At 50.6% G+C, this 25802-nt stretch overlaps 9 protein-coding genes across 12 annotated transcripts; 2 read left to right on the top strand and 7 right to left on the bottom strand.

Annotated features, from left to right (window-relative positions):
- Window positions 1–1242: 1242 nt before the first annotated feature.
- Window positions 1243–3504, bottom strand: PPTG_15157 (hypothetical protein). 3 transcript variants are annotated; one of them, XM_008912516.1, is made up of 8 exons: window positions 3287–3504; window positions 2750–3211; window positions 2334–2686; window positions 2172–2266; window positions 2032–2086; window positions 1882–1951; window positions 1731–1811; window positions 1243–1665 (listed from the first exon to the last, which is right to left on the bottom strand). In XM_008912516.1, exons 1-8 carry the CDS (start codon window positions 3459–3461, stop codon window positions 1532–1534), a joined length of 1425 nt encoding a protein of 474 aa, XP_008910764.1. In that variant the 5' UTR covers window positions 3462–3504; the 3' UTR covers window positions 1243–1531. The 3 variants fall into 3 exon arrangements, with proteins under 3 accessions (XP_008910764.1, XP_008910765.1, XP_008910766.1); XM_008912517.1 differs by having other exon boundaries at window positions 1882–2086; XM_008912518.1 differs by having other exon boundaries at window positions 2750–3504.
- A 266-nt stretch (window positions 3505–3770) lies between these two features.
- On the bottom strand, window positions 3771–5724 carry PPTG_15158 (hypothetical protein; the record flags this gene model as incomplete). The annotated part of the gene is made up of 2 exons (XM_008912519.1): window positions 3771–5099; window positions 5121–5724. The coding sequence occupies 2 exons, from the start codon at window positions 5722–5724 to the stop codon at window positions 3952–3954; spliced, it is 1752 nt and encodes a 583-aa protein (XP_008910767.1). The 3' UTR covers window positions 3771–3951.
- A 2785-nt stretch (window positions 5725–8509) lies between these two features.
- On the bottom strand, window positions 8510–10455 carry PPTG_15159 (hypothetical protein). Its single transcript, XM_008912520.1, has one exon. It carries the CDS (start codon window positions 9923–9925, stop codon window positions 9116–9118), a length of 810 nt encoding a protein of 269 aa, XP_008910768.1. The 5' UTR covers window positions 9926–10455; the 3' UTR covers window positions 8510–9115.
- A 55-nt stretch (window positions 10456–10510) lies between these two features.
- PPTG_15160 lies at window positions 10511–12548 on the top strand. Of its 2 annotated transcripts, none has more exons than XM_008912521.1 (2): window positions 10511–12211; window positions 12275–12548. In XM_008912521.1, the coding sequence occupies exon 1, from the start codon at window positions 10539–10541 to the stop codon at window positions 12114–12116; it is 1578 nt and encodes a 525-aa protein (XP_008910769.1). In that variant the 5' UTR covers window positions 10511–10538; the 3' UTR covers window positions 12117–12211; window positions 12275–12548. The 2 variants fall into 2 exon arrangements, with proteins under 2 accessions (XP_008910769.1, XP_008910770.1); XM_008912522.1 differs by having other exon boundaries at window positions 10517–12211; window positions 12282–12383.
- On the bottom strand, window positions 12343–15277 carry PPTG_15161 (hypothetical protein). Its single transcript, XM_008912523.1, has 6 exons — window positions 15093–15277; window positions 14749–15035; window positions 14459–14695; window positions 14325–14406; window positions 14009–14255; window positions 12343–13915 (listed from the first exon to the last, which is right to left on the bottom strand). Exons 1-6 carry the CDS (start codon window positions 15232–15234, stop codon window positions 12403–12405), a joined length of 2508 nt encoding a protein of 835 aa, XP_008910771.1. The 5' UTR covers window positions 15235–15277; the 3' UTR covers window positions 12343–12402.
- Window positions 15278–15367: 90 nt separating this feature from the next.
- On the bottom strand, window positions 15368–16594 carry PPTG_15162 (hypothetical protein; the record flags this gene model as incomplete). The annotated part of the gene is made up of 2 exons (XM_008912524.1): window positions 15368–16195; window positions 16247–16594. 2 exons carry the CDS (start codon window positions 16592–16594, stop codon window positions 15368–15370), a joined length of 1176 nt encoding a protein of 391 aa, XP_008910772.1.
- Window positions 16595–17064: 470 nt separating this feature from the next.
- On the bottom strand, window positions 17065–18997 carry PPTG_15163 (hypothetical protein). The gene is made up of 2 exons (XM_008912525.1): window positions 18233–18997; window positions 17065–18166 (listed from the first exon to the last, which is right to left on the bottom strand). The coding sequence occupies exons 1-2, from the start codon at window positions 18578–18580 to the stop codon at window positions 17339–17341; spliced, it is 1176 nt and encodes a 391-aa protein (XP_008910773.1). The 5' UTR covers window positions 18581–18997; the 3' UTR covers window positions 17065–17338.
- A 459-nt stretch (window positions 18998–19456) lies between these two features.
- Window positions 19457–20864, bottom strand: PPTG_15164 (hypothetical protein; the record flags this gene model as incomplete). Its single annotated transcript, XM_008912526.1, has 1 exon — window positions 19457–20864. Exon 1 carries the CDS (start codon window positions 20813–20815, stop codon window positions 19457–19459), a length of 1359 nt encoding a protein of 452 aa, XP_008910774.1. The 5' UTR covers window positions 20816–20864.
- A 2169-nt stretch (window positions 20865–23033) lies between these two features.
- On the top strand, window positions 23034–24534 carry PPTG_15165 (hypothetical protein; the record flags this gene model as incomplete). Its single annotated transcript, XM_008912527.1, has 1 exon — window positions 23034–24534. The coding sequence occupies one exon, from the start codon at window positions 23034–23036 to the stop codon at window positions 24360–24362; it is 1329 nt and encodes a 442-aa protein (XP_008910775.1). The 3' UTR covers window positions 24363–24534.
- Between the last annotated feature and the right edge of the window lie 1268 nt (window positions 24535–25802).

Consider the following 25802-nt stretch of genomic DNA (forward strand, 5'->3'; position numbering starts at 1 on the left):
TCTTTTTATCTAATTCAGATGAGGAAATGCATAAACCAGGGTATTTAACCGACCATGAAGCTACTTCTATTTTTAAAGAATTGGGATGGTTATTTGAGTACAATAAGCATAGAACTGATTCCAAAACTGAAAACATTTGTGGATGTGCGTGTCTGATCAGAGCTTTCACTGTGGTTCCTGTCTACAGTTTCCGTCTACTGTATTAGATGCCCACAGCATTAGCTCGTGACGATCACCTAAATTTCATGACTGGTGTCTTAGACGCACTTCCATTCGCTAGAAGTACATACATGCAGCTCACCATTCCACCTTCAAGCTCATTTACCTCTAAAATCAGATACAAGCCAGATTTAGCATTCGAGTCTGTTTTCTAGATCACAACAAATGTTAAGAATAAAATAGGAGACCAGAAACCTAAGCACACAGAGATTTAAATTATAATCCGACAAGAGATCTCTCTGTAGAATACGGTACGTACCGTAATCATTGACATCATTCGTAATACATGCACTGTATTGTAGAGTGACACAGGAGGGAGTGATGCTTGGAGGATAGGAGCCAATGTTCTGCGCCATTTGTTAATTTCCGAAACACGCATCAACACTCCAAGCTGTTTACCTCCTTCCTACAGGTTGTGTACCTACTCGCCTGTCCGAGCCGACCATACCTGCCTGTGAGCTGTAAGGCTGGGAATACTACCTGCCCACGGTCATAGCAACGCTAATTTCGATAGGGAGCTGTCTGAACGCTGTCAAACAAAACTTCCACATCGCTACTCCTTGTGGGAGGAAGCGGTGAGGTTTCATTTATCGTGACGGTAATGAAGTGGGTTGATACCAGAGGACAATTCACTCAAGATTAGTAGCGGCAAAAGAACTTTAATAGCTTTGACTCGTGGCCAGCGAAGCGGTAGGAATCTGAGCTGTATGGATATACTTACCATCTCTGAGTCTCGTTTCACTCTGGTGTGGAAAATTTGGATCGATTTCCAGGCCGACTCGATTTTTGCTTTTCCATCAGCTTAAAACTGAGGGAGGTTTGTACTACCATCAGTTCTGTTACAACGAGTATGTATTTCAGTGATTTTGTAGCCTAGCATCATCAATTGCTCAGCTAATAAAACACTCCACACTTCTTTTTTTTTCGCCCACACGCAGAAGAGTTCAGGCCAAATGAACAACTCCGGCTTGGACAACACCCTCAAAATTGTTTTGAAGACCTGATGCTCGATAACGAGCGGATGACCTGTTTTCCTGTCCGTAAATCTCCATTCTTCAAGAAAATGAGCATACGATACGTTTCCCTCTCATTCGGGAGACAAAGCCCTAATACAAAATTTCAGACTAGTGGCAGAACCTCTGTTCGCTAAGTGGGAAACGGAATATTCTTTTCAAGCTGGGAGCGTAGAACGATGGCAGGAAGAATGTGCTAAGCTCAAACTAAGTATCTTAGCAGAATCACCCTCACGCCCTCCGATTAATGCCAGACAAGTAGCGAACTGAGTGTAATCGAGGCATCACCCATGTCTATCTCACGTAGTAAACAAACTCTCGCACCAGAAGACGAGTGGGAATGCAACAGCCGTGCCTGACATAGCCCCCACTTGAGTAGCCAAGCCGTTCCATTGGTACACACGTCGAGCAAAATCTGGTGAGCGCATGATATCTGTAGCAATCAAATGGTAATTAGTGGAGATCCAGACGAAAAGCGCATAAAGTATTCCGACTTACCGCCTCTCCGTTTCAGAGTGAGATAAAGCATTGTTTGTGTGTATGCACACCCGACCAGATAGAAAATATGAACAAGTAGTGCTAGATGGCATCGAGTAACATTAGAACGGTCAGACTCAATAGTTATCTAAATTATGGCAGCACAACTCACGTAATAAATATCCATGGCCAAAGTTGCTCAGCGTTGGCCTGGATGTGAGTGAAAATGACAACAACAGCAACTGAAAAGTGGTAGTGGTAGAGAGAGAGAGAGAGCATTAATGAGACAGGTAGCCGCTCTCAGTTCTAATATTCGACTCACCGCCAGTATCACCAGTACAAGAGTCATACTCCGAACGTAATATAATCGGAACCACCTTCATAGTGCAAAAGAATATCTAGGTGAGCAACCACAATTTCTACAACACTTTAACACTTTAGAAATGTTACTAAAGTACTTACGTGGTGGATGCACTTGCAAGCGGAGAAAGAATGAGCGCAGCAATACTGGCAGTAGTCTGGAATCGTGCAGTTGCCGCCTCGGCGTCGTCCGTCGGCTATAAAATAAATACCGTTAGATCTTGAAAATCAGCAACAAACATAAATAAATAAATAGCGTCGCACCGAGAATTTCTTGTACACATACGGCATGGTAGATGGTAGCCATCCGAACGAGAACGCAGCCAAAATCCATTGGCAAGCCAACAATTGCCACACCTGTCGGAGAACCTCAGCACCTGACACAGCTTCATACTGCGATGCTGTCGGCGACGGAATCGTCACTGTACTTGCACTCGCAGTCCTAGGACAGCTGCCACACGAGCTGTGAGTGAGTAGCGTGTCTTCTTCCGCTTCTCGCTCATCACTATCCAAATCACGACCCAGATCAACCGCCTCGTCCGACGTCTTCGCCTCTTGTGCCCACGGATGATACTGCAAGAACGTAAATGCCACGAGTGATACACACATGATGGTAGCTACCGGTAATGTATCAGTATCTAGAAAATGTTGCAGTAACATTGGTAACAATCCCTACTCACCACAAATCAGGTAGAACACTGACACGGAGAACCTCAGTTCACCTCCTGGATCCTGTACAATACCTAGTAGAGCTGCGAGGGAGCCACTTAGCCCCTCGCCAGTCGCTAACGCACTTGTAAAGAGTGGTGGGAAGCTAGCCACGAACGGGTAGAAGACCACACTGGACGTGGTGCTCACCATACCCCCAAAGTGAGTGAGCACCAGCATGGCTACACTGTGTCTGGCACCAAAGATTGATGCTGTCTGGCCCCACAACATGCTCATGAGCACAGCGACCACCACACCTTGTACTAGTATCCACCAGATCACAGTAGATTGACTCAACAGCTGCTGTTGAGCGTTAAACAGCATGTAGAGAAGCGGGTAGAGGTTGGCTGACTCCAGAGCCAGGATGCTATACGCGTAGATACTGTAGTGCTCTGGTAGCTCGCGCAGGAACACGCCCAGCTCCACATACGTCACTTCAATATCGTCACACGTCGCAGATTTTTAGTTCGCGCAATTTTCAATTTTATACAATAATTGAAAATTCTTACCATTCGTCAAAATCCACGATGCGAGACCGAAGCCGACGAAGGCCACGAACGTGGCTCCACGCTGCCTTTGTAGACGCAGCTGGCGAGGTCCCGACACGCTAGGGGGCTGAGCATGTTGCTGGACGTTGGTCTTGAGAGGATGATGCTCGTTGGGCGTATCATCCAAGACCATCATTCGAGTTGTAAGTTAGGGATTGCGTGTTTTCGCTAATCGGCAACACAATTGGGTTTAATTGATTTGCAGGAGTTTAACCCATTTTTTTTTAAAAAAGTGGAATGGATTGTTTTCGGATAGCAAGTCAATTAATTGTGTAGTTCTCGATCCTTTTTTTTACGCTCCGCCGATGCCTGCATCGATACACGACAGCTTGCATGAACGATTTTATTAGCTTCCATCGCTGCGGAGTGACCTCAAGACACGACAGGGCTTCAATTGCGCTTAATTCAAATCTTAATCAACAGTATACCAATTGAACGAACAAACGGCATAATTGGGTACTCGTCTATTGCTTATTCTAGTTGTATTGTGGAGCAAACGATCGGCATAAGAAGCTAAATTCGGAGATGCAATAACAAGCGATCGTTTGTGCAATATTCTGTGATCAACTCCGAAGAGGCTTGTGTGGCTTTGACCTCGCCATCCTTGTTCCAAAATAGTACTTGTATTAATCAGAAGCTGTGGATTTGATCTTCTCAAGATATTTGCTCATCAACCTCTTCTGGTCGGCTTTCGATGTTCCTAGCATGTTCACGACATAGGCCGGTGCTTTTCCGCTTGCTGCCCATTTATCCAGTAGAGCGTTTTCGTAGTACGTGGGCTTGGTCTTCGTAACCGCGGTTTTCTTTACGTTTTTGATCACTTGTGACAGTGTGATAACTGATTTGGTCGGTATGTTCGGATTCTCTCTCTTGTACATGTTTGCGTACGTGAGCCACGTACTGTACTCTTGCCGCGACAAAATGTTACCCCCTGCCTTATCGAGCGCGAGCAACGTGAAGGCATCATCTGGAGTTACACTTCTGTCCAATATTTTCGAGATGTATGCTGAGGTTTTCCCGTCTTCCACCCACTTAGAGAACAGAGCTTTCTCGAAGTACGCAGCACTGACCTTCGTGGTTGAGGTCTTCTTAGCTATTTCGATCATTCGTGACAACGCTCGGTCGCCGTAATGAGCCAGGAGTGTTTCGATAACTGGCTTCGACGCTATGTCCGGGTTCTCTCTCCTGAACACGTTGGTGTACGAGACCCAGGCATTAAATTCTCGCCTTGCAAAAATGTTATCCGTTCCCATATCAACCTTGAGCAAGGTGAAGGCGTCGTCGGGGGTTACTTGTCTGCCAAGTAAGCGCGAGATGGAAGCCGGAGTTTTCTCGTTTTTCAACCATTTCGCAACCAAAGCCCGTTCGTAGTACGTGGCCCAGCCTCTTGTGGCCGAGACCTCCTTTGCTTCTTTGATAATTCGTAACAAATTGCCGTCCCGGTAGTGAGCCGTAAGCGTATCAATAACGGGCACCGTATTTGCACGAGGGTTCGCTTTCTTGAAATCAAGCGAATAATCCAGCCATATCTTGAATTGTGGACTTGCAAACAGATTATCCGCTTCGTTGTCGAGTGCCAAGGCCTTGAAGACAGCTTGCGGGGATTTCCCACTTTTCAACCACACCTGAAGTTGTTCCTTTTGCAGACTTGTAGCCAACTTCTCCGTTGTCGGGGCATTCTTCGCTGCTATCAGTAGCTGAGACAGTGCGAAATCTGAGTAGCTCGCGTGGAGTTTCTCGAACAACGTCGTTTTCGGCCCAGGATTGAACTCTTCTGCTTATCTAATCCATATACGCAATCCAGGACTGGCTAGTAGGTCCGGCGCCCCACCTTGGAGCTTGTACATGCTGAAGAGATCATCTGTGCTGAGTTTCGCGCCCTTCCAGACCTTCATTTGCTCAGTTTGCAAGTTTGTGGCCAAATTTTTGGTGCTCTCGACATGCTTTGCCGCATCGAGGATCGTACCTAAGCGTTCATTTCCGTATTTTTTCGTCAACTTCGGGAGCATCGACGAAGGCTGACCAGGGTGTTGAGCGTTGTACTTCTCCACGTACGTGGCCCAGGCTAGGAATCTGGAATTCTGGAAAATATTGTCGTCTGCCGCGTTCAGTTTTAACATTGCATACACATTATCCGTGTTCGTATTTGTCTTCAGCAACACCGCGAGCCATTGTTTAAGCACAAAGTTGGAGACCAAATCAGCCCCGGGGATAATTTTCGTGCTAATCACCCTCTCTTCGTTGCCCACTTCGGAAATTTCGCTGACTCTTAAAAACCTGTTGGTGGAGACGCTGTGCTCAGCAGTAGCGAAGCTTGTTGCGGCTTGAGCATCTGAGTTTGCGCTGACTTTAGCAAGTAGGACGGCAGCCCCCAACAAAATAAGGCCGTACAGACGCATAGCTCGAGTCCACCACTGGTAGTAGAATACACCCCCCTTCTTCTCTACTGCGAGTTCTCAAGTTTAGTGGTGAGGAGGTGTCTCCACGTTTCAAAGACTACGAGTGATTACGCCGAATAGTGCGGTCAATGTGAATCCCATGATAGAAAAGCCGGTTTTCGGGATTAAAGTAAAGATTGGATAATGCAATACAAGGGGTTATACAGTACACATGGGAAAGAACCGAGATTGAAAGAAAATCTTTTTAATATTTAGGTAATTAGTTTCATATTTGTTTTGTGCCCCATGAGTAAAGTTGGTTCTTCAGTCGTGCTGGAAGTTGAAATGGATACCGTTTAGCGACTGCACGGAGTTCAGCCAGCAACATACGTCGATCTGTTATTGTTGGAGGAGGAGGGGGGGGGGGGGACATTGCACTGCCCTGCTTTGGCTAAGATAGGCTGAGTTATAAATTATATTATACTTATACTATGAAGTACTAAAGTTTGCATGTCACAGAATATTAGTAATTATTAGCTCGGTGATTCAAAGGATTTACGGTATACAAATTATGCTGGATCCGGCAGTGTGAATCTACCCCACGTGTGCAGACCTTCATGGACCATTAGTACTTGGCTCAGTATATGCCAAAGCTCGGTAACTCAAAGGGTGCAAAGGCCCACGAGATCCGACAATAATACAACGCGTTGTATAAGGGTCTTTATTATAATTGTTTTTCAGTTATTCTGGCCTAATTCTATACCCTTCTCAGCATTAATTAAGCTCTATGGTCAACTAATTCCATGTTAATTATGGGTTGTTCCATCTCTGCCGGTTTTAGGGCTAGGAAGGTGAGCCTGCTTTAAGACGAAAAAGCTAATCAAGCCGGAGTAAGGGATACCAAATGAAGCTCTTATTATGAATATGATAAGAAGGTTTGCTGACCTGTAAAAATAGGCGTATCTCCGAGGATTGCATCTATAAATAACACGCTGATCAGCGGTGTAGAGGAAGAGTACACAATATTATGCTTAATTAGTATTAAATGAGGCAAGACAGCCGATCTAATTCCGCCCGAAATAACACTCCACCCGCCAAAACAAGTGAAAGGAACAATACAATGGTAGTGTTTGGATGTGCTAAGCAGCTTCTCTATTAATACTGCGAGTTGGTCGAAAATACGTCCATGACCTGAATCGCTGCCAATTCCAAACTAGGATATTTAGTTCGATGTTACACTTAATAGGCTACATCCTACTTTCAGACATTTTTTATATCGAAACAATATATCTTTTTATGTTTTTCTAGAAACTATATAGAGGCCTGTAGGCTGTGATTTCTTAAATGAGCTTTGTATTAAAGTGTCGACATCATTAAAATGATGTCGACACTTTACATTAAACATAAAAAGTAATCTACTATCACGGGCTAGGACTCTGGATGTAGAGAAAGAACAAAATGCCCTTTTAAACGTTTTCAAACATTCGTAATATGCGTGCATTTTTAAACTGTGAGGATGCTGATAAAGCGCTCCAACGTACCTTTCCATGTAGAAATTGCAGTAGGAACGGAAAGTTGCGAAAGCTCTCTAATAGAGAGGTTTCGCTTCTTTCCCGTTGCTGTTCCCACCTACAAATATAAAATCTAGCAGGTACAAATCAGAGATAGGTTCAAATTCCCGTAAATTCGCCGGATCTATGGGAAGCTTGTCCATTCCCACAAACTGAAACATCTGGAATGCTCTTTGGCAATTTATTAGAGTTTACATGGAAATGGGTATGGGAAGATTTGAGAAAATGTCTATTAATATTATATGTTCTTAATAGTTGTTATTTTTATATTTATTAGAGTGCTTAATATCGACCGGTTCTGTCTAAACGCTCAAATAGTTTGTTTCTCCAAAACAGACTTTTACATAACCAAATTACAGTACCTCACAAAGTAAATCTTTTCTGCCGTCTTAACGTTAAAGCACGCGAATATTTCGTGAAACTGCTATTTTCGTGTGAAGATTTGGTGTAAAATAGCAACATTCTCATTGGTCTAAAATCAACCGGAAAGACATCGCGGGATGTGAGCATTCAATACATACTTCTCAATGTTTTTAATGAGTTGATATATTGAAACAGAAAGTTTTCTCTCAGCGCTAATCTTCCACGTGTTGGATCTGAAGCAGCGCACAATACAGACCGTTGCCTTTAAGTCGGGCGATGTGCTCTTGAACGAGCTCTGTGTCTGCTGTACGCGGGTCTTGCTCGACAATGTATTTTTTTTAGCAGTACTCCACTTTACGAATTTTGTTTTGGCCTTGGTTTATAGCCAACACAGCTCCTCAACCAATGAATTACCTGAACACAGATCTACGTCGTACTTTCCATCAGAAGGGATCGAATGTCACTTTCCAGCTTAGAAATCGTTTCTTTATGTCAATCTAAGAGGTCGGTTTGCTTATAGATGACAATTCGGATTTGAGCTTGAGCACGGTTTATCTGTGTTCGCACCTCTTGTACTCTTAGCCACCGCTTTGTTCGACTTGTTCTTGGACGACACGTTCTCCATGAAGACGAGAGGCAAATGCTTAGGCGGCTATAAATTGTCGCTCTATCATTTTAACTTAAATATAATTCTGTTTCGAAGATATGAAATCTGCTTCTTCTGTTAAGAAAAATCCAAACAGAATAAAACACGCGAAAATCGCCGAACTGCTGTTAAGCATTTATTTTGTAAGGTACGGTATCCAGGTTCGCCTCGATTTAAAATAAGCTTAGGAACGATGACTCTTTGATGAAAGTGTACGCATTGCAGTCATCGTTTTAACTAAATTTACTGGACAACTAGGATGAATTACGAAAGGCAGAACTTCTGCGAGCCCTTGACACGGCGAGGGGTAGCTGTCGCAATTGTACTCGTCACTGGGAGCTGTTGTTGGTGACACGACGTCTTCCCTTGGAGACGGCACAACTCTAGCTGTAGGGACGGTGAGCCTCGATGTTCTTCCATCATTTTGTGTCTGAGGGGAGAGATCACCAATTCTTTCGTCACCTGTAGAGTTGTTGATGGTTTCAATAATGACCCAATAGGTCCTCGATCTGGCAAAAGCTGTGACTTGACATGGGATCAATCACTTGGAGACGCTGCAACAGCCCAAGATCTAGTGGCTAGCGATGCCATCGGTACTTCACATCGAGCGGTCACTTTCTCGCGCATTCGAGCGACCTTCAAAAGCTTCATCCATCGACTGTGCACCTCCCGGTAGTATACTTGCTGTTAGATACACATTTGTAGGGTGGTCCTTAGACTGAAAACTCGAGACCCGGGAGTTGACTCATAAATATTGATAAATCATAGAGACCGCAGGTGGCTTCGTAATCTTTTTGGACTGAGAGGTCCTTGAATGAATTTCTTGTTGAGCTTAGGTACCACGACACTGGGAGACGCAAACGCACTCATGGACTGCAGTACATACTTCTGAGCACGCACATGCATCGGCTAGATATGTCATATCTGCTGCATGTTGCTTCCGACCACACTGAATGGCCCCCTTCATAACGAGTTTTCCACAAGCACAGAGAATCGGTTGAGGCTCTGTTTGTTTAGTGCACCCGGTTAAATGCTGCTCCATTTTCATTGCAGGATGCTCAGTTGAACACTGCGGACTCATGACTAGACGGAAACTGCAGTCACGTTCATGACTCTCTCGCAGCATCTCGACCACGCGAGCAGTACAACCCGGTAGTCTACATTCCACCAGAACGGACAGTGATGGTGCTCTCTGTACAGTTTCGTCGCTGGTAGCTTCTCTTCGACTGCATTCGTTGGTCCGATGCGTCTCCATCGAGCCTCTCCTGACCATCTTGCCACACACACAGAGCGTCAGTTGAGACTGTCGTCGTTGCGTGCATTCACGAGACAAATGCGTATCCATCTCCCCGGCGAGGTTTTCGACGCCACAGCGCCGACACGGTACAAGTCGAAACAAACAGTCGTGTTTCTCGTGGTCATCACGGCGAGACGCACGCATACTCGCTGCACAACCAGGTAGTCTACACGGAACGACCGGGTCCCGGTCCGCAGGAACGACACCAGGTGACAGCACACCGTCGTTTGCATCTACGGCAGTGCGATGCAGCTCCAGTGACGCAGTCGGCACCATCTTGCCGCAGTCACACAAGATCAGTCGGCAGTGGCTGCGCTCGTGTGCGTCACGTCCTCGAGCCTGCATGGATCTCCCGCATCCAACACGGCACCTTACGATTTCAGACGAGGGGTGTGCAGCTTCATGCTCAGTCCATTACGCATCCAACACCTTCATGCCACACGCGCACTCTCGTGTAGGATCCACCGGCACCGCCGACGCACACTCAGTCAGCGGTGGCTCAGCTATGACTGCCCCACTCGACCGCAGCATCACAACGGGTGGGCCTTTCTGGACTGCAAGCTTGGGCGGTCCGTGCGAAGGTTCATTGAAGACGCTGTCGCGCACGCTGAGCCGGGTGAGGTCTGTGAACGATAGGCATAAGACCCATACAGAAGAAGACCTTGTGCGGATCCGAGATGAGATACCTAAGCACCAAACCGAAGAGCAGAGACGTCACCCGAAGCCGAACTTGAGAACGAAATAGAGACGCCAAGCACTCTAGGCAGCACAGAGTATGATAAACTAGAGGCGCTATAACGACGTGAACGGCGAGTCCTACATCCACCATCGCTGCTCCATCGCTGTGCCATAGATTAAAAATGCGATGAATGATTGACATACTGAAACGAGATCAAATGTATCGAAATGATCGCTGGCCATTCATTCGCCCAAAATCCTCCCGCTCGCAACACTAAAGATGATGTTGTGCAGTCTAAGTGGCCAGGTGCCTGTGGAGCCCGTGGTGTCGCTCAAGTCGGGCCACGTGTTCGAGAAGCGTCTGCTGCTCAAGTACTTGGAGCAGAACCAGCAGCGCTGTCCCGTTACGGGCGAAGAATTGGACGCCGAGCAGGATCTGCTAGCGCTGAAGGCGGCCCCGTCAACCAAGTCTTCGGCCACGTCGGCCAAGGCGGCGGCCTTCGCGCCCGAGGCGGCCAGCATCCCGCAGCTATTGGCCACGTTCCAGAACGAGTGGGACGCCGTTATTCTCGAGACTTTCACGCTCAAGCAGCATCTGGAACAGACGCGTCAGGAACTGAGCCACGCGCTGTACCAGCACGACGCCGCTTGCCGCGTTATTGCGCGCCTGAACGCAGAGAATGCCACACTTAAGGAGCGCGTCACACAGCTGGCATCGGGTGAACAGGACGACGTGGACATGCAGGACGGCGCGCAGACCGGCGCCGCGCTTGCTCCCGAGGTGCTGGCCACCGTTGAGGCGAAGCAGAAGGAGCTGGCCAAGAAGCGCAAGGCCTTTAAAAAGAAGGACGGGCCGCAGCGGGCCGCGCTGCTCAGTGGCCTGGCCGACTGGAAAATGGCCTCAAGCCACACGCTGCACGACTCGGACAAGCCCGGCGTCACGTGCGTGGCCATCGACAGCAAGCGGCCGACGCTGGTGGCCACGGGCGGAGTGGACAAACACGCCAAGATCTTCGACACGGACAAACAGCAGCTCGTGGCCACACTGACGGGCCACAGCAAGAAGCTCAGCCATGTGGAGTTCCACCCAACGGCCGACATGGTACTCACGGCGTCGCACGACAAGACAGTGAAGCTGTGGACCCCGCAGGAACAGGGATACGGCGTCGGCTATACGCTCGACGGCTTCGATGACGCGGTGGCCAGCTCTTCCATCCACCCAACGGGCAACTACGTCTTGTCCGGCTCACTTGACGCGACGTGGGCCATCCACGACGTGCGTCGCGGCCACCTGCTCTCACGCTACACGCTCAACGGCGAGCTGGCCATGCCCGACGCATCGGCCGGCAAGCCCAAAAAGGCGGCGAACGAGGCGCGTTGCGCTCGATTCCATCCGGACGGCGGCATCTTCGGCACGGCTGCTAAGAGCAAATTGGTGCAGATGTGGGCGGTGAACTCTCTCTCCAACGTCGTGACGTTCGAGGGCCACGCTGCGCCTGTGACGGCGCTGGGCTTTTCGGAGAACGGCTACCATCTAGCGTCGGGAAGCGAAGACGGCGTGGTGAAGCTCTGGGATCTGCGCAAGGCCACGAGCTTCTTCGAGTTGGACCTGAAGAAGGAGCAGCCCAAGCTCAAGCTGGGAGCCATCCACTCCATCAACTTCGACGCCAGCGGCTCTCATCTCGCTGTTGCGAGCGTACAGAGTGTTCAGGTGCTGAAGGAGGTGAGCAAGAACCACTGGGAAGTGGTCAAGACGCTGAGCGACCACAAGGCTGCCGTCACAGGCGTCCAGTTCGCGCCGGACTCGAGCTTCCTGGCCTCCACGTCCATGGACCGCTCGCTCAAGATTTACAGATAAGCGAGCCAGACCACCAACCTAAGGTCTTCGAACTCAGTTAGCTGCATCACTGCACCAAGGCACGACAGCATGAGGCTGCCGGGCCACACAACCAGGTGAGATGCTGCTCTGTTCCTTAAAGCTGTTGTGGTTTCAGCTAACTGAGGTTCCTTTCATAGCATTCAGACGGATAAACCTGCTTGGCAGATACCGAAGAAATAATACAAACTGTTGGCTGTTGGCTGGTCAAGATCTCAAAAGGTATAACTCAGTGAATAAAGATTTGCATGCTATTAGAATCAACGGATCAACGGAAGATCGAGCCATTGGAAGACGACGAGGACGATGGTCGCAGAGCTCGCGGCAGATACCCTTGCAACACGTCGGCGTGCTCGCGCAGAAGTCGCTGTTTGGCAGCCTCCACCACCTGGCGTCGGTAGTTCTCGTCCTGTTCCTGGCGCTCCCGCTCACGACGTTCGCGCTGCAGCTCGGCGTATACCATCTCCTGCTTGAGTGCGCGGTGTCGTGCGATCTCCTCCACGAACTGCTCGCGCTGCTTCCGGCGGAAAGCGGCCAGCTCCATCTCGCGGCGTTCCTCGGACCGGAACCGCTCCCTGAGCATCTCGTTGAAGGCATCTTCGTCAGCGCGTTGGCGGGCCAGCAGCTCCTGTTTGAGCTGCATCTGCATCTCGTTGCTGCGCATCATGTCCTCCTTGGCCTGCTGCTTGGCGGCGATCCTCTCCTCCTCCTGCGCGCGCTTCTTCTGCAGCAGTTCCTCCTCCCACAGCTCGTCGCGCAGACGTTCGATCTCTTCTTCCTCGCGCATTTTGGCCTGGATCTCGGCCTCGACGGCACGGAACATGGCGTCCTCGTGCGCCTTCTTGACATCCGAGGCGGCCTTGATGTCCGCCTCGCGCGCCTGCACCCGTCGCTGGTACTCTGCGATGGCCTCGTCCTCCCGTCGAATAGCATCAAGCTGTTCCTGCCTCGCTCTGTCGCGCTCTCGATGCGTTTGCTCGATCATCTCGCGGGTCTGTTCGCGAGCTTTTTCTCTGCGCGCCAGCTCCGCGGCATCTTCCTCTTCCACCTGTTGCATCAGCTTCTCAATCTTGAGCCGTTCGAAGTCCGCTTCAAGCTGCGCTTCACGACGGAGCTCTTGTCGCTGCAGCATTTGAGACTGCAGCACCTGTTTGCCCTGTTCGGCCTCGACACGTTTCCTCAGCTCCTGGTTCTGCATGTCCACGAGCGCGCGTTGACGGTCGTATTCCATTTGCTGATCGATCGCAGCTTCACGTTGACGATCCTGAGTGGCCAACGTTTCACGCTCGAGCTGTTGCGTGGCCCGCTCCTTGTTCATGTAGGCCGTCCGGAGGAACGACTCGAGTTGGCGCAGTTCCTCGCTGGCTTCACAGATCCGCTGCACGTCTCGCTCCTTCTGTTCCTGGGCTTTTTTGCTGGTTTCGAGTGCATTGGCCAGCGCCTCGTTCTGCTGACGCTCCCGTGCGGAGCGTTGCCGCTCGCTGATCTTCCGAGCGTGAGACTCTTCCAACATTCGTTCGGCCGACAACTGAGCCGCGTGATTCATGCGGCGACGGGATGCCACATTGGCGTCCGACTGGTTCTGAAGCGTTTGCAACTGGTTGCCCTGTGCGAATTTGTGCAGTGCGTTGTGCTCCACCTCCTGCCGTCGACGTTCGAGTTGGATCTTGTCGACATGACGTGCTGTCACGCGCGTGTTCACCGGGTACGGGAACGCCATGATACCAGGGAATGGGAGAAGGCGCGGAGTTTCAGAGCTGTATAGTAGTGGCGCACGGCGACTTTCAAGAACGACACGCGGGAGTTACGACAACTTGTGTATTTCCATCACTACAGAATCCTACAGACACTATCCTCGAAAACCACTGGTGTACTTGGACGGCTCACTGACGGAGCTGGACGTGGACCTGCTCCGCTGCGTACTGGTTCGGCTGGGTTTCCGTGGATTACGGATGGACGCGCTGTGCTGGTAGTAGATAATGGTGGCTTCCGTGCGGTCCTTGTCCTTCATGATCTCTTCCTCCTTGTTGTCGGCGAAGAAGCTCAGCGTGTACCCTACGAGCGTCAGCATGCAACCGAGCTGCGCCAGTGCACGCACCTGGTGCACTGCGATATCTTTCTCTACCAAGCACAGTATTAGCGCGTCATCTGAGTCTCCCAGACGGAAAGAACCAACCGGTTCAAGCTTACCATAATCCCAGAGCTTGGTGTACACATCGTCGAGCCGCATGGTCGAGCTGCAGTAATTCTCCCCGAGCTTCAGAGCAACACACTGTAACTCTAGTCAGTTCACATTCCAGCAGCTCTATTGAGTGCACGTCTACCTCTTTTATAGTGAGATGCGGAGCCTTGACACCATTGTACAGCACAGGCAGATACACCAGCACGCACATGGAGTAGAGAGCCACACACGACAGCTCGATGAGGAAACCACGCTTGACAGCTTGCAGCTCGCCCAGTTTGATCCGAGAGACGCTGCGCGGGCCATACCGGTCTGTGATGAATACGCCGGCGTCCATCTCAGCGCGCTTCACTAGGAAGATCCGATAGTTCAAGTATGTCTACCAAAACAGGTCAGCTAGATGGCCACAAAGAAGCAGACACTGCTGCGTACATTAGTAAACATGGCCACTGTCTCGCAGAGGAGAAACCCGAAGGCAGAGTTATAGTGCAGTGCCGGCGAGGCGTTAAAGGAAGCGAACACGGGGAGCCCGAAGGCGCCCACGACGCCGAAGATGCAGCTCACGAACGACAGCGAGTTCAGGCCGCGCGAGATCTGGCCGTTCTCCAGGCTCTGCTGCAGGTATCGCTGCTTGTACTCGTGATTGAAGCTCCACGTGAGTCCAAGCAGCACGGCCACGATGTTGAGGCCCAAGAAGAGTACGTACGAGCCGGGCGGATCTGTGTCAACGCTAACGTGAGGTGAAGAGTATCAAGCCATCGGCTGGTCGAACTCACCACGCCCCAAGTCCGAGAGGAACGGCCAGGCCAACCCGCCTACGTACACGCGGTTGGCTCGCGCGATAGAAAACGCGATGGCCACCGTCATTAACGCCGTGAAGGCCATGGCCAGCGCCGCGACGGCGCGTAAGCGACTCATATGAAGATCCGGTTAATGACCTTTCAAGATCCGATCCCCATGCATACAAAAATCAAGTCACAAGTTGAAGTGGAACAGATGCCCCACGCGTAACAATCATGTTGTGTATACGGCATAAAAACTCTACTCCTCCTTAGCACTGCACGTTGCTCGGTCCGCCCTGGCACTTGCCAATGTTCGTAGCGTTAACCGCGACGTTCTTGAACTCCCAGTTGGACACCACGGCCGGGTTGGCTACAATATCGTACAGGTTCGTGGCCGAGCCGAAAAGGCCGTCGATCTTGATGTTGGTGATGTTGACCAGACTGGAGGGGATGCCGGAGTACCCGCCCTTGGTTTTGTTGTAGTCCGAGTGCATGACAATAGCGTGCTTGACGTTGACAAGCCTGTTGTTGGTGTAGGTGACGTTGGTCACCAGTCCCTTGAGGCCAATGATGGTCTTGATACGGATGCCGTTTGTGCTGTTCACGATCGTGTTGTCCTTGACCAGCAGACCAGAGACGGTCGTATTGACGTTCTGCTCTGGGCCACCGAGCGAGCCGATGGAAATACCGTGCGAGCCGCTGCAGTAGTTGTTGCTAAAGACCGTGTTCGAGCTGGACTGCATGGCCAGGCAGTCGTCCTGGTTGTACACTCGGTTGTTAGTGATGGTCACGTGGTTGTTTCTGCTCAGGTCGAAGCCGTCCGTGTTCTTGGCGCTGCCGTTGCCTGCACGAGAGTCGATCGTGAGCTCAGAGATCGTCGTGTAGTTTGAACTGAGGATGCTGAAGGTGCGGAACGGCATGTTCTTAATGGTGAAGCCCGACAGCTTCGAGTTGGCAACTCTGCTGAGGCGGAAGAACACCGGACGAGTGATGTTCTGACCCTGCGGCCAGTACCACGCGCCCTGGCCATCGAGCGTGCCAGGCCCGGTCACAGTGAGGTCATTTCCCGTGAGCTTAATAAGCGGACCTGCCCACAGCTACGCGATAAGAGTTAGACGCTATATTAGAGATAAATTGTGTGTTCTTACCTTCGGCCCGAAGGTCGACGTTCCCTGGAACTTGATGTTGGCACCGTCCGTGACATTGGTAAGGTCAAGCATTACACCAGCAGGCACCGACAACGAGTCGATGACAATGGTGCTGCATTGCGAGACATCGGTGCCCTCTGTGTAGTTGCCGGTTAGCGTGCAGGTGTCGTCCTGGTCCACCTGGTACGGAGAATCTTGACCAACCTGACTTGCAGGAGAAACCTGCCCCACCTCGTAGTCCTGGTTTTCTTGAGACTGTTGGACGACTTCACTTTGATCCACGTCGTCTCCGTTGACCATAGCAGCCACGAGGGCGAGAATGGCGAGAGTGGACTTGAAGAGCTTCATTGTTGGTGTGAAGACGCTTGCAATGGAAATGGGCTCTTGCTTACCACGAGGTAATTTGAAGAATGAGCTGAGCCCGCGTTGGTATCACGGGGCCTATCCTGATTATTTTCTCGGTGATAGAATGAATTAAAACGAGTATTAAAGTACTAGTAGGTAACTCACAAGGTTTATGGTCAATATTACCGTCACGCCACTTGCCTGTTTTCCACATGGGATACAGCAAATCGGACAAAATTCGTGGCCTAAATACTCAGCTTGTTAACGGGACGGCGACGAGGTTGCTTTTTGAAGGTCGGACCGTCTAAACCAGTCGTCCTGGTCGTGAACATGATGATTGTCCCGTCGTCGCGACGTTCGTGAGGTGGGGACAATAGCAATGTCAGTAGAGTCTTTGAGACCCTTCAACGTACGACACCATACGAATCTCGGGCACCAAAACAAACAGCGGATGCCCCGGCTCCAGTGGAACCGTCACCGTCCGTCGTATGTAGATAGGTTCATTTACTAGGCACAATGTTCTTGCGCTCCACGTTGCTTCACGGATGTACTAGGAAAATATGAATCATCCTTTAGGAGCCAAGAGATTGACAATTCTTTTTCATTTCTTATTGCCACCAGTTCGTTGTGTTCCGTTGGCCAATGCGAAAATTCTTTAGCCCCTCTTTGGCCCGGAATTTGGACACCCATGGCATGATTGTTTACGGCAAAAACCCATGGATACATGCTCGAAAGGGGTTCGTTGCATTAGCACTGTACGTTGCTCGGTCCGCCATTGCATTGACCGACGTTCGTGGCGTTCACGGCGATGTTATTGAATTCCCAGTTGGACACCACGTCCGGGTTCACCACAACGTCGTAGAGGTTCGTTGCGGATCCAGACAGCCCGTCGATCTTGATGTTCGTGATGTTAACAAGGCTAGTGGGAATCCCAGAGTACCCGCCCTTGGTTTTGTTGTAGTCTGAATGCATGACAATTGCATTCTTGACGTTGACCAGCTTGTTGTCAATGTACGAAGCGTCCGTAACCAACCCCTGAAGTCCGATGATAGTCTTGATTCGGATACCGTTATCACTATTCACGATCGTGTTGCCCTTGACCAGAAGACCTGCTACTGTGGTTGACGAGTCCTGCTTGTCACCACCCAAAGAGCCGATCGAAATACCGTGACCACCGCTACAGTAGTTGTTACTGAAGACCGTGTTCGTACTGGACTGCATGGCAAGACAGTCATCCTGGTTGTAGATCCGGTTGCCAGTGATGGTGAAGTGGTCATTCTTGCTGAGATCAAAGCCGTCCGTGTTCTTCGCGATGCCGTTACCCGCGGTGGAGTTCAGCGTGAGTCCAGTGATGGTCGTGTAGTTCGAGTTGCCAATACTGAAGGTGCGGTAGGGAACGTTGATTAAGTTGAATCCCGAGAGCGTCGAGTTGATGACGCGATTCATTTTGAAGAAGACGGGCTTAGTGACGTTTTGTCCGTGCGGCCAATACCAGGATCCCTGGCCATCCAGAGTGCCGGGACCGGTGACTGAGAGGTCGGTTCCCTTTAGCTTCAAAAGCGGGCCATCCCAAAGCTGCAATAGCAATGATAAAAAGTGGATTAGAGACGAACAACTGTTCAATGGACGGCACAGACGTACCTTTTGGCCGAATGTCGTGGTGCCCTGGAAATGAATGTGAGCACCACTCGTCAAGTTGGACAGGTCGAGCGTCACACCAGCGGGCACGGAAAGCGAGTCAATGATAACAGTGTTGCAATGCGAGACGTTGGTACCCTGCACGTAGCTACCAGACAGCGTACAGCCGTTATCTTGCTGCACCGGGTCCACCTGACTCGGGGAATCATCGCTCACTTGGCTCGCCGGAGACACCTGGCCCACCTCGCTCGCCTCAGATTGCTGGGTGTAGTCGTTTTGGTAAACGTCGAACCCGTTTACTGCAGCAACGAGGAGGGCGACAACGGCGAAAGAGTGCGCGAAGATCTTCATATTTGACGGAGACGAGTGCTGATTTCTTCAAGAGGAAGCAAATTGATGAATGAGACGGGTAAGACTCTGAGAACGGACACGGATACCGAGAGGCAAGCTGTGGTTCCCCATGGATCCTAAGCAGACACCCTTGTGCTGCGGTGGTCGAGTAGGATGAACCTTCGGGCGCTCGACACCAACGCCATTTGCCTGCTTTCCACATGGCGGACAGCAAATCGCTCCAAATTGGTGGGCCGAAGGCACCCCGAAGGATGAACAGGAGTGCTATTGTGACTGATGATTGAACCTCGGATCGTCTCAAACTCAATTGTCGTCGCATTGCTCCACGCGAACAGTACATGCTCACGGACGAACCGCGTGATGGCGATGACAATTATCATAGCTTTCTTTTTTTTAAATACATTTTGGCCGTGATCGGTGGTTGTTAAAGGCAATAATTTAGCAGCAACAGAAGACTTCTATAATACTTGCCTCCAGCTCTCACACAAGGCTCCGGCTTGTGAGCACAATCGCGTAATGGTGGTGGCTCCTTCAGTTACCACCTTCGAAAAACTAGGATTCAAATAGCACCTACAAATGGATGCATGACAAAAACAAGAAGAGTGTGCGTTTGAAGGCTACATGACCTACCTTGTCTTTGTTACTGTATTTGCGGTCAATACTGTACCCTCCATTACAGTAGTAAAGAAAACAACCAATTCTTTTTGGAGCTGAAATATTATTTGGATACAACCCAGGACAATAGACAAAGCATCCTCGGACAAAGCATGCACATGTACATCAAATTTATCTTGGTTGACATGAAAATGGTCCATATCACATGGATCTAACACACAAGTAACACCACTGGCACAGTACAGTAGTTTGCAGCGTCCTTTAGCATGTGATGGAGCTCGGTTGGCCGCTGCACGAGCCCTTCGACGACGCACTCACCGTGACGCCCGAGAACGTCCAGTCCGACACCACATTCGCGTTGGCCACGACGTCGTACAGGTTGGTGGCCGTACCCGACAGACCCGAGATTGTCACGCCCTGGATGGCCACCTCGCTAGTGGCCGAACCTGTGTAGCCTCCCTTGGACTTGCTGTAGTCTGAGTGGATCACGATGGCGTTCTTGACGTTCGACAGTTTGTTGTTAGTGTACTTGACGTTGGAGACGAGACCCTTGAGACCGATGATCGTCTTGATGCGGATACCATTAACGCTGTTGATGATACTGTTGCCAGTCACCGTGAGACCCGAGACAGTGTCAGATGACGTGACGGAGTCTCCGCCCAGCGAGCCGATCGAAATGCCGTGGCCGCCGCTGCAGTAGTTGTTACTGAAGACGGTGTTGGTGCTGGACTGCATGGCGAGACAGTCGTCCTGGTTGTAGATCTTGTTGCCGGTGATGGTGACGCCGTCGTTTCGGCTGAGGTCGAAGCCGTCCGTGTTCTTAGCGGTCCCGTCACCAGCGCTGGAGTCGAGCATGAGTCCACTGATGGTGGTTTTCTCGGAGTTGAGGATACTGAAGGTGCGGAAGGGAGAATTCTTGAGCGTGAAACCCGAGAGCGTGGAACCCGTGACGGCGTGAAGACGGAAGAAGACGGGGCGACTGATGGACGTGCCCTGCTTCCAGTACCAGGCACCCTGGCCGTCGAGTGTGCCGGACCCCTTGACAGTAAGATCACTTCCGCTTAGAAGCACGAGCGGGCCTTCCCACGTCTTCGTCCCGAAGGTGGTGGTACCGGTAAACTCGATGGTGGCTCCGCTCTTCGTCTTGGTCAAGTCAAGCGTGACTCCGGCCGGAACGGTGAGCGAATCGATGATGACGGCGGCACAAGACGAGATGTCGGTGCCGGACTTGTAGGTGCCGGTGAGGGTGCAGCCGCTGCTGGCAGTGACGGTGCCGGTCGGTGACCCGGCGCCACCAGCACTGCTGGCATAGCTGCTTTGCTGTTGCTGTTGGGTGCTGCTGCCACTACTTGTGGTGCTGGTTTGCGTTTGCTGCTGAGCATTGTTGCTACCACTATTCGTGCTTTGTTGCTGTTGCTGTTGCTGTTGCTGTTGCTGTTGCTGTTGCTGTTGCTGTTGTTGCTGCTGCTGTTGATTGTTACTACCACTACTGGTGGCGCTGTTTTGCACTTGGTGATGCTTGTGGTGCTTGCTTTCCGCTTCCTGGCGCAGCATCGTCGAACCGTCAGTGGTGGCAGCGAGTAGCGCGAATGCGGCAAATGCAGCGGAGAGAAGCTTCATGGCGACGAGTGGATGCAGCGGTGGCTGTGTTGGTGTTGCTCCGTTGGAGACAAATTGGTAAGTGAGTCTCGGTGAGAGTCTCGCCGCGGGACCATCGTAGTCTAGTGGATCTGTCGGTGCCTGACTTAGCCACGGATATTTGTAAATTTGAGACGGGCTCTCATTGGTACAGCATGCTGTTCGAACGTCGTCTGGATCATCACATGTTGCTGGTCTTCTTTAGCGGCGCCTGAACCAGATGGACGGTTATCAGCGACTCGCTAGTGGTGGACACAATCAAACGTATCCTTTCTTGTGTGCGTGAACCCAACGACGATGTGATCACAGCGCCACAAACGAGCACATCGAAGCAGTTCGATGAAGGTAACAAGGAGATGTACGATCTACGATACCCGAACGGCTCGAGCTATTAAATATATTAATGTGTATCCTCACATTGTGGTAGTCGTAACTGCGTCACCAAGTCAAGAGCATGGAGACTGCAATACGCTATCGGTCACTTTCGGTGGTTTCTTAAAAGCAGGCAGATGTTCGAGCGTTGTCGCGGATACGCGATTGCAATATGGCGGCTTGACTTGGCCACACGAATTTGTTGAGGAGACTAACACACACTGTGACTGGGGCACTCCATGCTGCGCCCGGCACACGGTCTTCAAGGAACTATGGGACGCACGCATTTCGGCAACGGTTGGCACGGGAAATGCTTTCCAGAACGCATGGCTTTGGTGACTATAGCTGGTCGTTGTCTGGCCGTGTTGTTCGCTAGTAGCCGATGCACGCTGTCAAATCGTCGCGATCATGACCCACCAGAAGGTGGACACTTAGATCTCCCGCGACGAGATTCCAGCGAGTTGGTACGCCAACTTAAATATAGATGACAAGTTTTGGTAAAGCACAGTGATCGTCAAGTGGACGGTCAACCACATCGACATACCACCTGTCGTTTCTGGTAAACATGTGTTAACAAAGTTGAAGTTGAAATAACTTTTGCATATTCAAAAGGAAAAAAAAACGAGCAGAAGACACAAAAACAAAACTGGAGGGGGCCCTCGAGGACGAAACACCTAAAGAAAACAGGAAAGAGCTTAAAAAACGCGAAAAAACTTGCAAGCAAATTCACCACAGATGGACAAAATCGTAAAGACGAAATCAAACCACACCGAAATAAACCACACACAAAAGTGTAGGAAGCAACAAAGCCCACAAAATAACTGACAACCCCAACATCAAAAACGCAAAAAAAAGTCAACTTTGTTAACACATGTTTACCAGAAACGACAGGTGGTATGTCGATGTGGTTGACCGTCCACTTGACGATCACTGTGCTTTACCAAAACTTGTCATCTATATTTAAGTTGGCGTACCAACTCGCTGGAATCTCGTCGCGGGAGATCTAAGTGTCCACCTTCTGGTGGGTCATGATCGCGACGATTTGACAGCGTGCATCTGCTACTAGCGAACAACACGGCCAGACAACGACCAGCTATAGTCACCAAAGCCATGCGTTCTGGAAAGCATTTCCCGAGCCAACCGTTGCCGTAATGCGTGCGTCCCATAGTTCCTTGAAGACCGTGTGCCGGGCGCAGCATGGAGTGCCCCAGTCACAGTGTGTGTTAGTCTCCTCAACAAATTCGTGTGGCCAAGTCAAGCCGCCATATTGCAATCGCGTATCCGCGACAACGCTCGAACATCTGCCTGCTTTTAAGAAACCACCGAAAGTGACCGATAGCGTATTGCAGTCTCCATGCTCTTGACTTGGTGACGCAGTTACGACTACCACAATGTGAGGATACACATTAATATATTTAATAGCTCGAGCCGTTCGGGTATCGTAGATCGTACATCTCCTTGTTACCTTCATCGAACTGCTTCGATGTGCTCGTTTGTGGCGCTGTGATCACATCGTCGTTGGGTTCACGCACACAAGAAAGGATACGTTTGATTGTGTCCACCACTAGCGAGTCGCTGATAACCGTCCATCTGGTTCAGGCGCCGCTAAAGAAGACCAGCAACATGTGATGATCCAGACGACGTTCGAACAGCATGCTGTACCAATGAGAGCCCGTCTCAAATTTACAAATATCCGTGGCTAAGTCAGGCACCGACAGATCCACTAGACTACGATGGTCCCGCGGCGAGACTCTCACCGAGACTCACTTACCAATTTGTCTCCAACGGAGCAACACCAACACAGCCACCGCTGCATCCACTCGTCGCCATGAAGCTTCTCTCCGCTGCATTTGCCGCATTCGCGCTACTCGCTGCCACCACTGACGGTTCGACGATGCTGCGCCAGGAAGCGGAAAACAAGCACCACAAGCATCACCAAGTGCAAAACAGCGCCACCAGTAGTGGTAGTAACAATCAACAGCAGCAGCAACAACAGCAACAGCAACAGCAACAAAGCACGAATAGTGGTAGCAACAATGCTCAGCAGCAAACGCAAACCAGCACCACAAGTAGTGGCAGCAGCACCCAACAGCAACAGCAAAGCAGCTATGCCAGCAGTGCTGGTGGCGCCGGGTCACCGACCGGCACCGTCACTGCCAGCAGCGGCTGCACCCTCACCGGCACCTACAAGTCCGGCACCGACATCTCGTCTTGTGCCGCCGTCATCATCGATTCGCTCACCGTTCCGGCCGGAGTCACGCTTGACTTGACCAAGACGAAGAGCGGAGCCACCATCGAGTTTACCGGTACCACCACCTTCGGGACGAAGACGTGGGAAGGCCCGCTCGTGCTTCTAAGCGGAAGTGATCTTACTGTCAAGGGGTCCGGCACACTCGACGGCCAGGGTGCCTGGTACTGGAAGCAGGGCACGTCCATCAGTCGCCCCGTCTTCTTCCGTCTTCACGCCGTCACGGGTTCCACGCTCTCGGGTTTCACGCTCAAGAATTCTCCCTTCCGCACCTTCAGTATCCTCAACTCCGAGAAAACCACCATCAGTGGACTCATGCTCGACTCCAGCGCTGGTGACGGGACCGCTAAGAACACGGACGGCTTCGACCTCAGCCGAAACGACGGCGTCACCATCACCGGCAACAAGATCTACAACCAGGACGACTGTCTCGCCATGCAGTCCAGCACCAACACCGTCTTCAGTAACAACTACTGCAGCGGCGGCCACGGCATTTCGATCGGCTCGCTGGGCGGAGACTCCGTCACGTCATCTGACACTGTCTCGGGTCTCACGGTGACTGGCAACAGTATCATCAACAGCGTTAATGGTATCCGCATCAAGACGATCATCGGTCTCAAGGGTCTCGTCTCCAACGTCAAGTACACTAACAACAAACTGTCGAACGTCAAGAACGCCATCGTGATCCACTCAGACTACAGCAAGTCCAAGGGAGGCTACACAGGTTCGGCCACTAGCGAGGTGGCCATCCAGGGCGTGACAATCTCGGGTCTGTCGGGTACGGCCACCAACCTGTACGACGTCGTGGCCAACGCGAATGTGGTGTCGGACTGGACGTTCTCGGGCGTCACGGTGAGTGCGTCGTCGAAGGGCTCGTGCAGCGGCCAACCGAGCTCCATCACATGCTAAAGGACGCTGCAAACTACTGTACTGTGCCAGTGGTGTTACTTGTGTGTGTTAGATCCATGTGATATGGACCATTTTCATGTCAACCAAGATAAATTTGATGTACATGTGCATGCTTTGTCCGAGGATGCTTTGTCTATTGTCCTGGGTTGTATCCAAATAATATCTCAGCTCCAAAAAGAATTGGTTGTTTTCTTTACTACTGTAATGGAGGGTACAGTATTCACCGCAAATACAGTAACAAAGACAAGGTAGGTCATGTAGCCTTCAAACGCACACTCTTCTTGTTTTTGTCATGCATCCATTTGTAGGTGCTATTCGAATCCTAGTTTTTCGAAGGTGGTAACTGAAGGAGCCACCACCATTACGCGATTGTGCTCACAAGCCGGAGCCTTGTGTGAGAGCTGGAGGCAAGTATTATAGAAGTCTTCTGTTGCTGCTAAATTATTGCCTTTAACAACCACCGATCACGGCCAAAATGTATTTAAAAAAAGAAAGCTATGATAATTGTCATCGCCATCACGCGGTTCGTCCGTGAGCATGTACTGTTCGCGTGGAGCAATGCGACGACAATTGAGTTTGAGACGATCCGAGGTTCAATCATCAGTCACAATAGCACTCCTGTTCATCCTTCGGGGTGCCTTCGGCCCACCAATTTGGAGCGATTTGCTGTCCGCCATGTGGAAAGCAGGCAAATGGCGTTGGTGTCGAGCGCCCGAAGGTTCATCCTACTCGACCACCGCAGCACAAGGGTGTCTGCTTAGGATCCATGGGGAACCACAGCTTGCCTCTCGGTATCCGTGTCCGTTCTCAGACAGAGGATGATGAAGCTGGTAAGGCTTCCCGCTCTAGGAGCTGCGAGAAACTCTGCGCGAATTTGAATCTTTTGCAGCTACCGATTGCAGCGAAGAAACTCCAAGCTCGGAGAAGTTGGTCACAAATCTGCAAAACAGTCAACTACATTCTTTTCGAAAAGTAAAGTACTTGACGCTGAAGCAGATCACCAGTCCTCAACTCAAGACTTGGATCGATTAGTTACCTGCTAAGAATCCTCACGCAGATACGGTACTTGTCAATACTAAGCGTTACATGTACTATGAAGGACGACTCTGGCATTGGAGGAAATAGAAAAACCAAAAATAGATTTAGCTACTGAATGAAATTTCGCTTAGATTTCGGAGCAGGCGGCTTTTCTCCGCAGTGAAGGCACTACAAGCGACGCACCCGATTGCTCTTCAGCATCCATTCCAGTATAATTAAGAGATTCCCCGTGCTTGGCACGGCACTAGTCTGAGTCGATGTCACTGACCACAGTATATCCGGTCGCAGAAGCCCCAAGATTCGTGGCGACCCCAGCAACACAGTTAATAATGGAGAACACCGCTGCACTTATCACAGTGAGCAATTGGGCGCTCAAAGATGTCGATGGGTCCGAAGAGATGT

The sequence above is a fragment of the Phytophthora parasitica genome (genome assembly GCF_000247585.1).
Source record: "Phytophthora parasitica INRA-310 unplaced genomic scaffold supercont2.48, whole genome shotgun sequence".
Taxonomy (NCBI): Eukaryota; Oomycota; class Peronosporomycetes; order Peronosporales; family Peronosporaceae; genus Phytophthora; species Phytophthora nicotianae.